Source organism: Lycium barbarum, chromosome 9 (assembly GCF_019175385.1).
Source record: "Lycium barbarum isolate Lr01 chromosome 9, ASM1917538v2, whole genome shotgun sequence".
NCBI classification, from domain to species: domain Eukaryota; kingdom Viridiplantae; phylum Streptophyta; class Magnoliopsida; order Solanales; family Solanaceae; genus Lycium; species Lycium barbarum.
Window position 1 is genome coordinate 13998941 of NC_083345.1, and position 13110 is coordinate 14012050.

At 34.8% G+C, this 13110-nt stretch overlaps 1 protein-coding gene and 1 long non-coding RNA gene across 2 annotated transcripts; both read left to right on the top strand.

The window, feature by feature from the left end:
* Positions 1-1000: 1000 nt before the first annotated feature.
* On the top strand, positions 1001-4715 carry LOC132611046 (uncharacterized). Its single transcript, XR_009571441.1, has 4 exons — positions 1001-1218; positions 2524-2605; positions 3373-3424; positions 4420-4715. It is a non-coding gene; the product is annotated as an uncharacterized LOC132611046 (long non-coding RNA).
* A 4531-nt stretch (positions 4716-9246) lies between these two features.
* On the top strand, positions 9247-11363 carry LOC132610970 (uncharacterized). The gene is made up of 2 exons (XM_060325377.1): positions 9247-9442; positions 10979-11363. The coding sequence occupies exons 1-2, from the start codon at positions 9385-9387 to the stop codon at positions 11230-11232; spliced, it is 312 nt and encodes a 103-aa protein (XP_060181360.1). The 5' UTR covers positions 9247-9384; the 3' UTR covers positions 11233-11363.
* Positions 11364-13110: the final 1747 nt, after the last annotated feature.

A 13110-nucleotide genomic window follows, 5' to 3' on the forward strand; every position in this document is an offset into this window, starting at 1 on the left:
CAAACCAATTGCATCGGGTTTTTAAATCTATAAACCAAACCAAACCAACAAAAGTCGGGTTTTTCAACCTCGGGTTTTCTCGGTTTTTTCGGGTTGCTCGGGTTTTTTCCGATAAAGTCTTCATACAAAACATATAACTTATACTTCAAATATTTCTTTAGTCCTAGTAAGATACAACGATCTAATTAAGATATTTATTAAGAAAATAACACAAAACGTGATGAGAGATGACATTGTACTAAAATATTTAATAAAAAAATTAATGAAATTGCATAAAATAAAATTATCATAATCTAAAAGTACTAAGTCATGCTACAATAAATACAACTAACTTATAAGGCATGTAAAAAATGATCATAATAAAAGTACTAAGTCATGCTAAAATAAGTACAGCTACTAAGTATTAATTACATGACTAAATATTAAAGAAAAAAATAAAATTAAGTTATGCATTTTCACTTTCTAAACTAATATAAAACTAAAGAATAAATATCAAAATTATTGTCATTCCAGTTTTAGATATGAATTTCTTTTGTTAGCATTAGTATTGATTTGATTTTTGTTGAGTTTTATTTGAGCTACTAATATCATTGGGCTATAAAACTTATTAAACCATTCAAAAGTCTAATTCCAAGCTTGAAATAATATGTTAAAAGACAAAAAATTATGAAAAAGTTAAAGAAACATTTATAAATTACATTATAAATAAATATTTCTATGTATAAAATGTGTTTGAAATTTTATAAATGTAATGTCGGGTTGGTTTGATTAGGTTTGACTTTTTTTAGTTAAAACCAAATCAAATCAATAGTGTTCGGGTTTTTCATTTTAAAACCAAACCAAGTCAAACCAAACCACTAGTTGGATTTTTTCTCAGTTTTGTTCGAATTATCAATTTGGTACGGTTTATCGATTTGCTTTGTACACCCCTATTTGAAACCATGGGTAGGCCAAACGCCTACTTGTGCCTATTGAACCTTACAAACACTCAATCAAAAAATCCCAACGCGTGAGGCTCAAACAATTCTGACGTGGCAAATAGTAAAATCAAAATTTGCCTAGTATCAATAAAGAAAAAAATAAGACGCAGTGGCACCATATCCCCACCTTTGTTATCTCTCTGTCAAGCTACAAGAAAGATGACCATGGCAAAACTTCGAGACCACCGGAAAAAGATAGAGTTGATCCGGAGTTTATCGGGAAATTAACAACCAACTGGTAACATCTTTATCTTCTTACTCATATTCTTCTTCAAAAATAAATTTTAAAAAGAAAATCAGTACGTAAGAACCTAACTTGATTACCTTTTGCCTAGGCAACATTAATTACGAGCAGCAATTATAATATTTCTCTCCCAAAAATGGCAGAAACTCCATCTACAACTACCTCCTTTTCTGTTTTGTTTTAACTTCATCTTGAGGGAAAGTTTACTGTCGATAGCTAGCCCCATAGATAGGGACTACCTGGCCGGCACACGGTGGTGGAGGCACTGGTGACCGGAGTTATTGGAGATGATGATGATGATAGAGAGAACATGAAGGAAATAAAAGAAAGAATTTTCTTTAGAAAAAGATTGGGATGTTTCGCGCTCTCAGGAGTAGTGTAACATGCTATGCCATGTCAGCAGGATGTGCCCCATTTTCTAATAACTTCATGTGTTCAATAAGTACAAGCTTAGTATAAGTGCCTATTTGAAAGGTAAGTTCAAGGGGCTGCACATGTATTTGGCCTAATAAGAATTAAGAATTATAAATGATAAGCTTGCATCACATAACGTAAACGCTTACATCATCATGAAGTAAGGCCTCATTTGTTTGCACTTATTGGAGGTCTGAATCTGAATAGTTTAGACCTTAGGCTATTAAGTTCATTTGTTTGCATTAAGATCTAAACACTTATTGGGTCTGAATAGGTCTTAATCATTAAGATCTTAAACCAAATCTTAATATCATTAAAAGATATTTTTGTATGAATTTTTTTTAGCACAAGCTCCACCCCCAACCCCACCCTCCACTCCAACTCACCCCCAACCCTCAACCCCACTGTTATGTCCCGTGTTTTCGCATAATTGGAAATCATGAAAATAATTAAGACTTGTATGTTATGAGGCAATAAATCGATTTTAGCTAATATGCTTGTGTCGGTTATGAAATTATCGGTGTAAAGACATCGGGGAAGGCCGAGGGCAAAATTGGAATTTCGGAAATTAGTTTCAGGAATTACAAAACGAGATTTTTACGAATTGGGCCAAGAAAAAAATTTGAATAAAATTGAGGCCCAAGTATTAGGGGTGGCCGGCCAAGGCCCAAGCCCCATTATTAATGGTCATGTGCTTTGCATGTGACCAATTAATCATGTATTTAACCATGTATATCCAATAGAGTGTTCAAGAAACCAACAAAACAAAACACAAAAAAAATTGAAGAGCTCAAGCCCCTATTCGGCCGAACCCCTTGGAGAGAAAGAAAATTTTTCTAGTCTTTTTGTTTTGATCATAAAATCGTGTCCCTTTTGGAGTTGTAGCAAGTGCAAGACGCTCTTCAACGTGATACAATTTATTTGGCGAAAGAATCACATTTGCGACAAGTCGGATTTTCAAGAAAAGGTAAGGATTTTGTCACTTTTGTGTTATGGAACTTGTATGGATGTTATAGTGATTAGAATTGCATGAAGATTATGGGATTTTGGTGTGTATATGCATGGCGTGTGTGTGTGTGAAAGGTGTAGTTGGCCGTGAGCCATGAAGTGTGGAAGGCAAGATGAATTTGATTTTATTTAGTTCGTTAGTTGCGTCGTTATGGCATTTATGGCGTAAATGAATGTTTAATGAGTTGAATTCGCATTGAAAATAGTTGCGGGTTCTTATGGGAAATTAGATGATTTCTTGTATATTTTATATAATTGTGAAAGTAAGACTTTAAATGTGAATTATGGTTGTCGCGAATGAATGTGGAATGAAACAATGCGAGTTAGTAAGTTCGTCGTAGTTGTTGACGTTTTGGGATGCAATATGGAAAGTAGTGAATTGTTTGAACTTGTGTATATTGCTTGGAACGTAATTGGAATGTGTTTGAATAACCTTGAACGAGTAAATGAATGCAATAGCGTGGACATTAGTTTGGTATTGTGACGTTTGAATGAAAGTTGTCGATTTATATAGAAAGAGAGAATATTGTCCTTAGAGTGATTTTGTTATGACTGATGATGTTCGTGATCTTATGGGTTGTTGTGTTGATGTATATTGAGCTGAGCTAAGTCTCGGGGGTGTTATATATATAGGGGAAATGCTGCCAAAATTTCGGTAGACAAAAATGAAGTTAAGTAAATTCTTAAGCTTTGAAATCCCTAATTGGTAACCTTGACCATTTGCAGATTTTGAGCGAAACGGGACTTGAGTTTTGGGCGAGCGTAAGACGTACATAAGGTATGTAAAGGTCCCCACTCCTTCTTTTGGTTGATATCGAAACCCCGGGAGCAATTCTGCTCCTCGAAATCCGAATTAGAGAATGGCTACTATTCATTCAATTCAATTGAAGCTTAAAGATCTTATTTAGACTAGAAAGTAACCAAACGTCCGAAACTTATGCAAACGTCGTCGGATCACTTCGAAACCTTTATGTATGATCCCATAGACCCCAAATGTCCGTAAATCATGTTCGCCACCTCGACTTGACCCGAGGTGGGCCCGCTAACCCGAGATGCCTTATTTGTTCTATTAGGCTCTCTTTTTGTAAAAGTTTGACAAGGGACCTTTGACTGTGAAATCGTCTATTATAAAATAATGTTTTGATTAAAACAATATGCTAAACTATGTTTTGGGTTATAAATACCATTTCGGGAGCACTTTTGTAAAATGAACTCCGTACTAATTAATTGTTCGACTATTTTTACTAAAGACTTGACTTATGATTTTATCAAGTTCTAAACAATATTTTGACATACAAATTGCATTGTTTGCTCACGACTCCGCTCGTGCCCTTATTATGATTCGTTCACCGGTTCCCGGGCCGGTTATGATTCGTGCGCACTATGATAAATTCGGTCGTATGCTGTGTTACGGTTCCCGAGACCTCGCCATAGGGCCGGGTTCCGTTTGGTGTTATGTTGTGATATGGCTGGTGATATGATATGCTGATATGTGTGTGCTCGGGGATGTACGAAGATTTGAACCTTCTGGTGTTATGATGTGTGTGGCACCAGCGTCGGAGTGGTGACCAGGTTCCTGAGCTTTGCATGATTTCGTTTGCATTATGTATATATGATTTGGATACACATTTTGATATACTGTTCGACATTTCTCTCTTTTGCATCCTGTTCGCTTTCAGTTGTGGCCTATACTTCTGTACTTCATGCCTTACATACTCAGTACATCTTTCGTACTGACCCCCTTTCTTCGGGGGCTGCGTTTCATGCCCGCAGGTACAGACGCCGGTGATCCACCACTGTAGGCTCCACTTCTGCTATTTCGGAGTACTCCCTTTGATTCGGAGTCCACGTTTGGTATATATATCTTTTGCTATGTATATATTTCTGTATATTTGACTATTTGGGTACGGCGGGGCCCTGTCCCGCCATATGATTCTGTCGGTCAGTTTAGAGGTCTGTGGACATGTCTGTGGGTTATGGTCTTTCTGTATGGTTATGTGTATATGTTGTTTGGGCGATCCCATACGCCGAGGCGGCCGATCCGCATATGTTTATACGTTACTTTGTTAGCCCTGTGTGGCCTTTGTTGGTGTTTGCTGTGTACAGGGCTATTTTGGGATAGTCTGTAAAACAAAGGAAACTCTGCCGAAATTTTTCTAGAAATTATCTAAATTTGGAATATGGCCTTGTCGGCTTCTGCTATATATATTTGAATGCATTGATAGATGGGTTTGGGTGCCTAGATCGGGCACTAGTCACGGCCTACGGGGTTGGGTCGTGACACCCACCCAACCACCCACCCTTCACTCCAACCCCCCACTTCCCACCACCCCCACCCGACCAACCCCAATCCCACCCCACACCACCCACCCCCGCTCCCCACCACCAACCCCACACCACCCACCCCACTTTCACTCCCCAATACCTCCACCTCCCACCACCAACCCCACTCCACACCACCCCTACTATCTCCCACCTCTCACCCCAACAGCCACCACCACCCACCCACCCCTCCACCTCCACTCATCACCCACCATGACTACAAATCGTCTACACCATTACTAGTGAACATAAGAGTTTCATTTTTTATCAAATAATATTTTATTTTATTATATTTATTTTCTGATATTTAGTTATTTTTTATTTGAATTGTATATTTATTATGTTTAAATGAATACATTATGCACATTCAGATGTTGAAAAACAAACTTTCTTAATCATTCAGTGTTCAGACCTAGAGATAACATCTTAATCATTCAGATGTGCATTCAGATTCAGACGTTTTAATCTTAATGAAAACAAATGAGGCCTAAGTGTTTGTATCGACATGTGATAAGGTCCTTCGTCAGAATTTTTCCATAATAAGAAAATCATCACTTAATAACCTTACATTCACAGAAAATCTGTACACCAATTTTTGGGAAATGACTTTCTGGCTACTTGTCCTCTTTTCTTTTGGAAAAAAAGCAATTAAAATCACATCAATCTTATTCTTAGCCCAAAATGTAGAAGGATTTGAAAATTATAGTAAGAAATACTATGAACTCCAATAAGTTTTGGAGAAACAAACTTAAATACTCTCTTCATAAGTTTGCCAAATAGGAAAAAAGTTCAACCACCAATTTAGACGAGATCAAATGAGAAATTGGTGAGTTTATAAATGTCAAATCTGCTTTCTGAATCAGATAATCCCCAAAAGTTGAATATAAAAGCTCCCTAAGCAAATTGAAATTCCAAGACATTCTTTAAAACACACTTTCCATTCAACATGGCTAGGTCCTGCACTATGTTTCTAGTTGTGCTAATTTATCTGTCAGGTACATATCACAAACTAGCTCTTTTTCTTTTTTTAGAACAGTAATGTCGAGTGCACTTAGATTGCTAAATCGGGTACCTGTACTATGTATCTACCAGCACAGCTGTTGAATAAGTCTATCTACGTACCATGATTTAGGTACATAGAAACAAAAGACCTAGCGTCTATGTTAATATATTTACCCTAATCTCTCATAGTTTTTGCCCACTTAACTTTTTGACAGCTAGACCACACTCTCTAATGCACAAAGCTAACGCTTTTATTGTTTATTCAGAAATCCAATTATATTACTTTAAGATCAAAATTTTCTTGGCATTTTCGTTTTAATCTGTGTTTTCCTTTTTTTTTTTTTTTTGGTAGTGAAAAGTATGGTCCCATCAGCAGATGCTTGCTACTTAGACAGCACACCAGGGGGTTGCCCTGATAAAATTGCATGTGGTGAAACTTGTAGACCATGTTACAGAGGCATTGGTCAAGTGTACACTTACTGTGTAGCTCCAACTGTACTTCCTTATTGGATTTGCCGCTGTGAATTTAAGAATGGAGCACCTTGTCAACCAGTCGGACCACCTGCTTGTCCCAAACCCCCCGCAACAGCTCGTTCTCTCAATCAATTTTTAGGCTTCTACGAGGATACATCCACCATCATCCCCCCTGACGCTATTGTTTTCGGAAACATCACTGAAGTCGAATCGCCTGCTCTGATAGCATGAGAAATTAGAGTTTTTTTCTTAATACAGAATATGAATGTTTAACATAGTATTGAGCAAAAATGAGTGTAAGTTTTGCAAATTTGGATCTGCCTAGCTATTTCGTTAGAAATACAATTTCTCTTCTTGCCATAGATGTAATGTGTAGCTATGTCACTAATGGCTAACAACACAAAATAAGTCTACAATTACTTATGTCATACACCCATATTCACACATAAGCAATATGGACTACTAAATAATGTTCATATTCATGTAGAAAAATGTAATAAATCTAATAAACCGAAAAAATATTCAGCAATAATTGATAGCTAGAAAGTTCAGTAAAACATCCTACAAAACCAATGTAAGGTGGAAGAAATTAAGAAAACGTTTGCTCATTTTCTACGAAGTTAAAAGAACTTTGACCAAAACAAAAGGCTATAATAATCATTGATGTTTCTCATTAATACTAATTGCAAACTACTTAACCCAAAAGGGAAATTTGAAAAGCAACATTAATTACAATATATCCCCTGTCTAGTATTGGGCGTTAAGTTTGACTCAAATCAATAAACAACAATTTTTACTAATGAGCTTTATCTTTTCTTCAATTAGTGCTTGCAAATCCATCCATATATCAGATTATATTACCCAAGAAATTAACTTTGCACCCATCTCTTCTGTATCTAGCATCTACAAAAAGTCCTTCAACATAAAAAGGAAAAAGGGAAACAAGAATTAAGTATCAAGGCCAATTATCTTGTTTAGTCCATTCTTGAATCTCAAGAATGAAAAATATCAACATCCCAACTCCAATCTTCCTCATTCTCCTTTACCTTCTTTCAGGTAATTCAGTTCTTTTCATGTTTTCACAGCTTGGTACTTTGCCAATTCCACAACCCATTTCAGCCCATCAAAAATTTAATTGATATGTAGCCCAAATTAACTCATAAGAAATCTTGCCAAAATATTTTTAAAATGTTTTTTTATTTGATTTGTTATATAGAGTCATAATAAAAAAAATAGTTTTATTAGATATTATAAAATCACTATAAAAGAACCCCAAAAAAAAACAAAAAAAAAAACTAAAACTTAGAAAGAATTGGTCGGGCTGGATTATGATCAACTTTTTAGCCAATTTCAGCCCAAATAACCTTTGGACGGGTCAATAACCCGCCCATTTATTAACTCAGCCATTTTAATACATTCAAATTCAGTTCAAGCCGCTCATTTGACACCCATAGATACTACTTGTGATTTAACATGTCCTTTCTTTTTTTGTTCTTTGAGATTGGTGCAGCAAGCACGGTGGATGCATGCTATATAGAAACAATAACAGGAGGTTGTCCAAATATAGACAAATGCATCAATACTTGTCTGCCATGCTATCGAGGCATTGGAAAAGTGTTCCCAACATGTATAAAGCCAGACATTTCATCTGGGATATTATACTGGCGTTGCCGCTGTGTAATGGCTGATGGAGCACCTTGTCCACCCCGTGGACCACCTCATTGTCCTCAAGATCCTCCCCTTGCGCCTTAATGTTATTCATATGAGTGAAAGAAAAGAAAAAACATTTTTGTGTTTTTAATATTTGGATGTGTATCAAATTATCAATAGATACAGTAACCAATTTCATTATGTGATTCCTCCTTTAGACAAAATCTGATTAATTATTTGTAGTTTATTTAGTAGTACTAAATAGGTGAATAATATTTTGGTTAAAGTTGGAAAAAATTAGTTTCTGAATTGAAGTCAGAAAAAAAAATTGAAAGATGATCTTTACCTTTTTTATTATAAAAGAAGAAGAAAAGGTAATTAAAAGAAACAAGAATAAGTAGTACACTAGGGTTGATAATTTAGTTGCGGAGTTACAATATTCGTCAAGGGGATTTAAGAAAAAAAAAACGTAAACACATGAAGAAATTAAGGGGATTAAATATCTAATATATATATATATATATATAAATTAATTTAATATAATATGCAGTGTGATTTCCAGCGAAGGGGTTGGATGGTTTGAGCATGCGAAGAGGAGGTGTGTGGATGCGCCAATAAGGAGGTGTGGGAGATTGACTAAAACAGGAGTTAAGAGAGGTAGAGGGAGGTCGAAGAAGAACCGAGGGTAGGTGATTAGAAAGGACATGACACAACTTTAGCTCACTGAAGACATGACCTTATATAAAAGGCGTGGAGATCGAGGATTAGGCTATAGAAGGTTAGTAGGTAGCTGAGGGTTCTCCTTATTAATTAGTAGTAGTTAGTCAGTAATCACGTAGTCTCTTTTCTTCATTGTGTATTATTATCTATGTGTCACTTTCTTTGTATTGGATGTTGTATTTTACTTGCTATCGTACTTCAAATGTTTTTCGTCTCTTTCGAGCCAAGAGTCTACCCGAAACGATCTCTCTACCCCACAAAGATCGGAGTAACGTATGCGTATATCTTAACCTTTCCGAATCCCACTAATAAAATTACACTGAATACGTTGTGGTTTGTTCATACTAGTGTTGGGCGTTAGTTTGATTCAAACCAACAAACAACAAATTACTAATGAGATTTAGCTTTTCTTCATTTAATGCTTGCAAATCCATATATAGTCTCATGTTACTCGCGAAACTTTTAACCCATCTCTTCTGTATCTAGCATCTATAAAAAGTCATTCATTCAACATAAAAAAAGAAAAAGAAAAAAGTACTTCCTTATTTAGTCCATTTTTGAATCTCAAGAATGAAAAATATCAAAATCCCAACTCCAATCTTCCTTATTCTCCTTTATCTTCTTTCAGGTAATTCAGTTTTTTTTTTCCTCTAAAAGAACGTTCACTGCTTTCGACTTGAATTATTATGTATATTATATATACTCCCTTCGTCCTAAATAAATGAATTTTCGGGTATCACACACCTTTTAAGAAAGTTAATTAGTGACACTAATTAACTTCTGTTACTCCCTACGATTCAAAAAGAGTGTCTACTTAATCTTTATTTTTTAGTTCAGAAAGAGTGTACATTTACTAAATCAAAAAAGAATTAACCTTTTTTCTAGATTTGTCTTTATTAAGTGTAAGTGATCAAGTCGTAATACCTATTTAATTAGGGGTAATTTAATCAGATTACCTATTTTACCTAGAAGTTAGTATTTTCTTAAGAGAGTGCAAATGATTAAGTGGACACTCTTTTTTATCCGGCTGGAGTAATATAACTCTTTTATTTTCCGCATTTCTTTTTAAAACTAGGGATAGTCAATATTGAGAGTTGGAAAAAACCATTAGAGAGAAGGGTGATTTTGAAGGAAAAAAAATTAATACATATTTGAATTTGTAAAATTTATTTAGTTTGGACCACAAAAATAAGTGCTAGAAATTCTTCTTCTTCGTTTTTTTTTTTTTTTTTTGTTTTTATATTACCATCAATGTAGAGTTAAAAATTCTAGATCTCCTTCTAGCGGAATCCAGATTTTGATAAGCATTCAAGTTATATACATGACGTGTAAAGATTTTCTTACCCCATCAATGTAATTAACTTATGATAAGTTCGGTTTTTGAATCCGATCTAGCCTCTTTGAAATTTACTTGTAACCATCTTATTAAGAAGGCGTTTGATCATAGAATTTGCGACCTCAATTTTAAGTTTTGATTTGAAATCATCAATTGTTTATAAAATCTGCACAAAACTTTAACTTCAATGCAAATTTCAAATTCTCTAAAAAGTAGAATTTTAAACTTTTTTTAAATGTAAACTTGACCCATAAGTTTATATTTTGAAAAAAAAAAAAGATTCATCATTCTAATTTTGCAAAACAAAACTCATGCTCGATGTGAAAAGATTGTATCTACATGTGTGAGGATTATATTAAAGAATAGTTAGTTACTACTATTTGTTAATTTATTGGACTAGTGGATCTTTGTAAAACTATGTATATTTGAAAGTTTGTAGTAACATGAAGTCACAAACATTTATTTATAAAAAGAACATGCAGATATGTGATTTATTAATGCGACGCCCTAGGCTTTTCCGATAACTTGTTTATGAACTATATTCGCTCGCTTGGTAAGATTGTATAAAAGTTGGATAAGTTTTGATAATTTTCGCAAGTTATATAATTTTTATGTTTAGTAAACACAACTTAAGAAATTCAAATTAGATGTTCAAACAAAATTTCAACTTCAAAATCAATCTGATTTCAAATCACGTCCAAACGAATCCTAAGTGACAAGACTATGTGAGTATTTATTACACCATCAGTATAAAGATGAACTTAAAATTCTTTTGATAATAGTGTGAATTAACAAGTCCTTTTTTTTTTCCTCCCAAAATTGGTGCAGGCATGGTGGGAAAGGTGGAGGTGGATGGATGCTATGTAGATGCAATAACAGGGGGTTGTCCAAATCTAATGGAATGCGTTGAAACATGTAGGCCATGCTATCGAGAGATTGGAAAAGTGTACCCAACATGTATAAAGCCAGACCCTTCATCTGGGATATTATATTGGCGTTGCCGCTGTGTAATGACTGATGGAGCACCTTGTCCACCCCGTGCACCGCCTCATTGTCCTAAAGATCCTCCCTTTGCTTCTTAATTAAGTAGTACTATATGAAGACATCCATGAGTGAAAGACGAGAAAATATTTCTGTGTTTGAAATATTTGAATGTGTATTCACCAATTAAATATTTTAATGTGTATCAATAGATACAGCCACCAATTAATTTTGTCAATATCTTCCCTAGTATGATAGCGGGGCACATTTTAGTGAAGACACTAAATTTTTTTAAGGGGGCGAGTATAATAATTTAGTACTATTGACAATTAAACCAGTGGCGGACCCATGTACAATTTTTGGGTGCTCCAGCACCCATTAAATTCAGTTACGGAGTGTATAGTTGTATAGAAAATATAAAGGAAACAGATATAAATAGTTAATAGAGCACCCCCGAACTCAAAATCTTGGGTCCGCCACTGAATTAAACTCGATAAAATTTGTTGTGAGGCTTAACTAAGACGAACCACATTGAAATGACAATGTTAGATATCATAAACGACGAATTCGGAAAGTCAATTGTCAAGATTATTAGGTTAAAGCAAGGACAATACCGTAAGGCCGAAAAATTGAATTAGAGCGAACAATACTTTTGAAGGAAAAGTTGAATCGGACTGAACAACAGAAATATGTGATATTAAATCTTTTATTACAAATCAACTCTCCAATCATGAGATTACATGTAAATGATAAAGAAGGGGGAGAAGTGTACCAAACAATTCCTTTGCTCTTTAAGCTGATTGAGGTAGATGCTTCTCTTAGATTCAAGAAGTCCAAGTGTTCTCCCTCCAAAGCTAGTCCATGAAGATCCTTTGGATATCTTTTGCATCCAGTGGCGTACGCAGAATTTTTTGTTAGCAGTGTCGACATTTAAAAAAGTGAAATTTAAATAACTTATTATAGTGACGTTATATTTAAAAAAAAAAAAAAAAATTCAACCTGAATTATAAATTAAATTATAAAATCCACCAGAAGAAAACGATGAATGTTTTCAAGAAATTCCAACTTGAAAGGAAAAAAAATGAAAAAATAAATAAATTAAAAGAGCTTACATTCGAAAGAGCAATACAAAACACCAACAATTGCCTTTAGAGTTGCAGGCTCTAGCTCAGTTTAGATATTACTCCCTCTGGCTAAAAAAGAGTATTCACTTACCAAATCAAGAAAGAATTAACCTTATTTTTTAAGCTTTGTCCTTATTAAGTGTTAATTGACATTGAAGTTAATAGATAAATATCATATTGCCAATAAATGATGTTTGCCCAGTTGAATAAAATCTCTGTGGCTTCTTTGTTTTTGGATTTGGAATCTCAGGGATCGAAGGCACGACCTCAAGGCAACAGTTAAAGCGCCCAACCAGTGAGCTACCAACATTGTAGTGCTAAGCAATGGCATCTCATTTATATTTATCTAAATTTTTGTCTGAATAGTATTCTACATATATAAAAAAAAAAATCCGATCAAGCCGTGTCGGGTGACACCCCTCAGATACACGTGGGTCCGCCCCTGTTTGCACCACTATGGAGGAAGACTATGACTAAACAGAGAAAACACCTTGTATCTCATACAATAGATGAGAAGCTCAAGCAAACACTTGCGGGACATTTTTTCACTAAGACATGCAAATGAGACAATTGTCACATGTGTGTTCTACAAAAACAAATGTTCTTAGACTTCAAGACAAGTGTGTAGTCTTCAAGACACTAATACCTTTTATATTACATTTTTTTTGGGTAGTAATTTCTCACTTGGGTGATATAGTCCATTTAATTAGGTCAACAATTCTCATACTAAGAGCGACTGATCCCGCTTCGATCCACTCATTACCTTCAATAAACACTTCTGTACTTGCAAAACACCTCGTGAACATCCATAGCATGATACTCCTAAAGTGAATCAACACGTAGGTTGGTGCATAT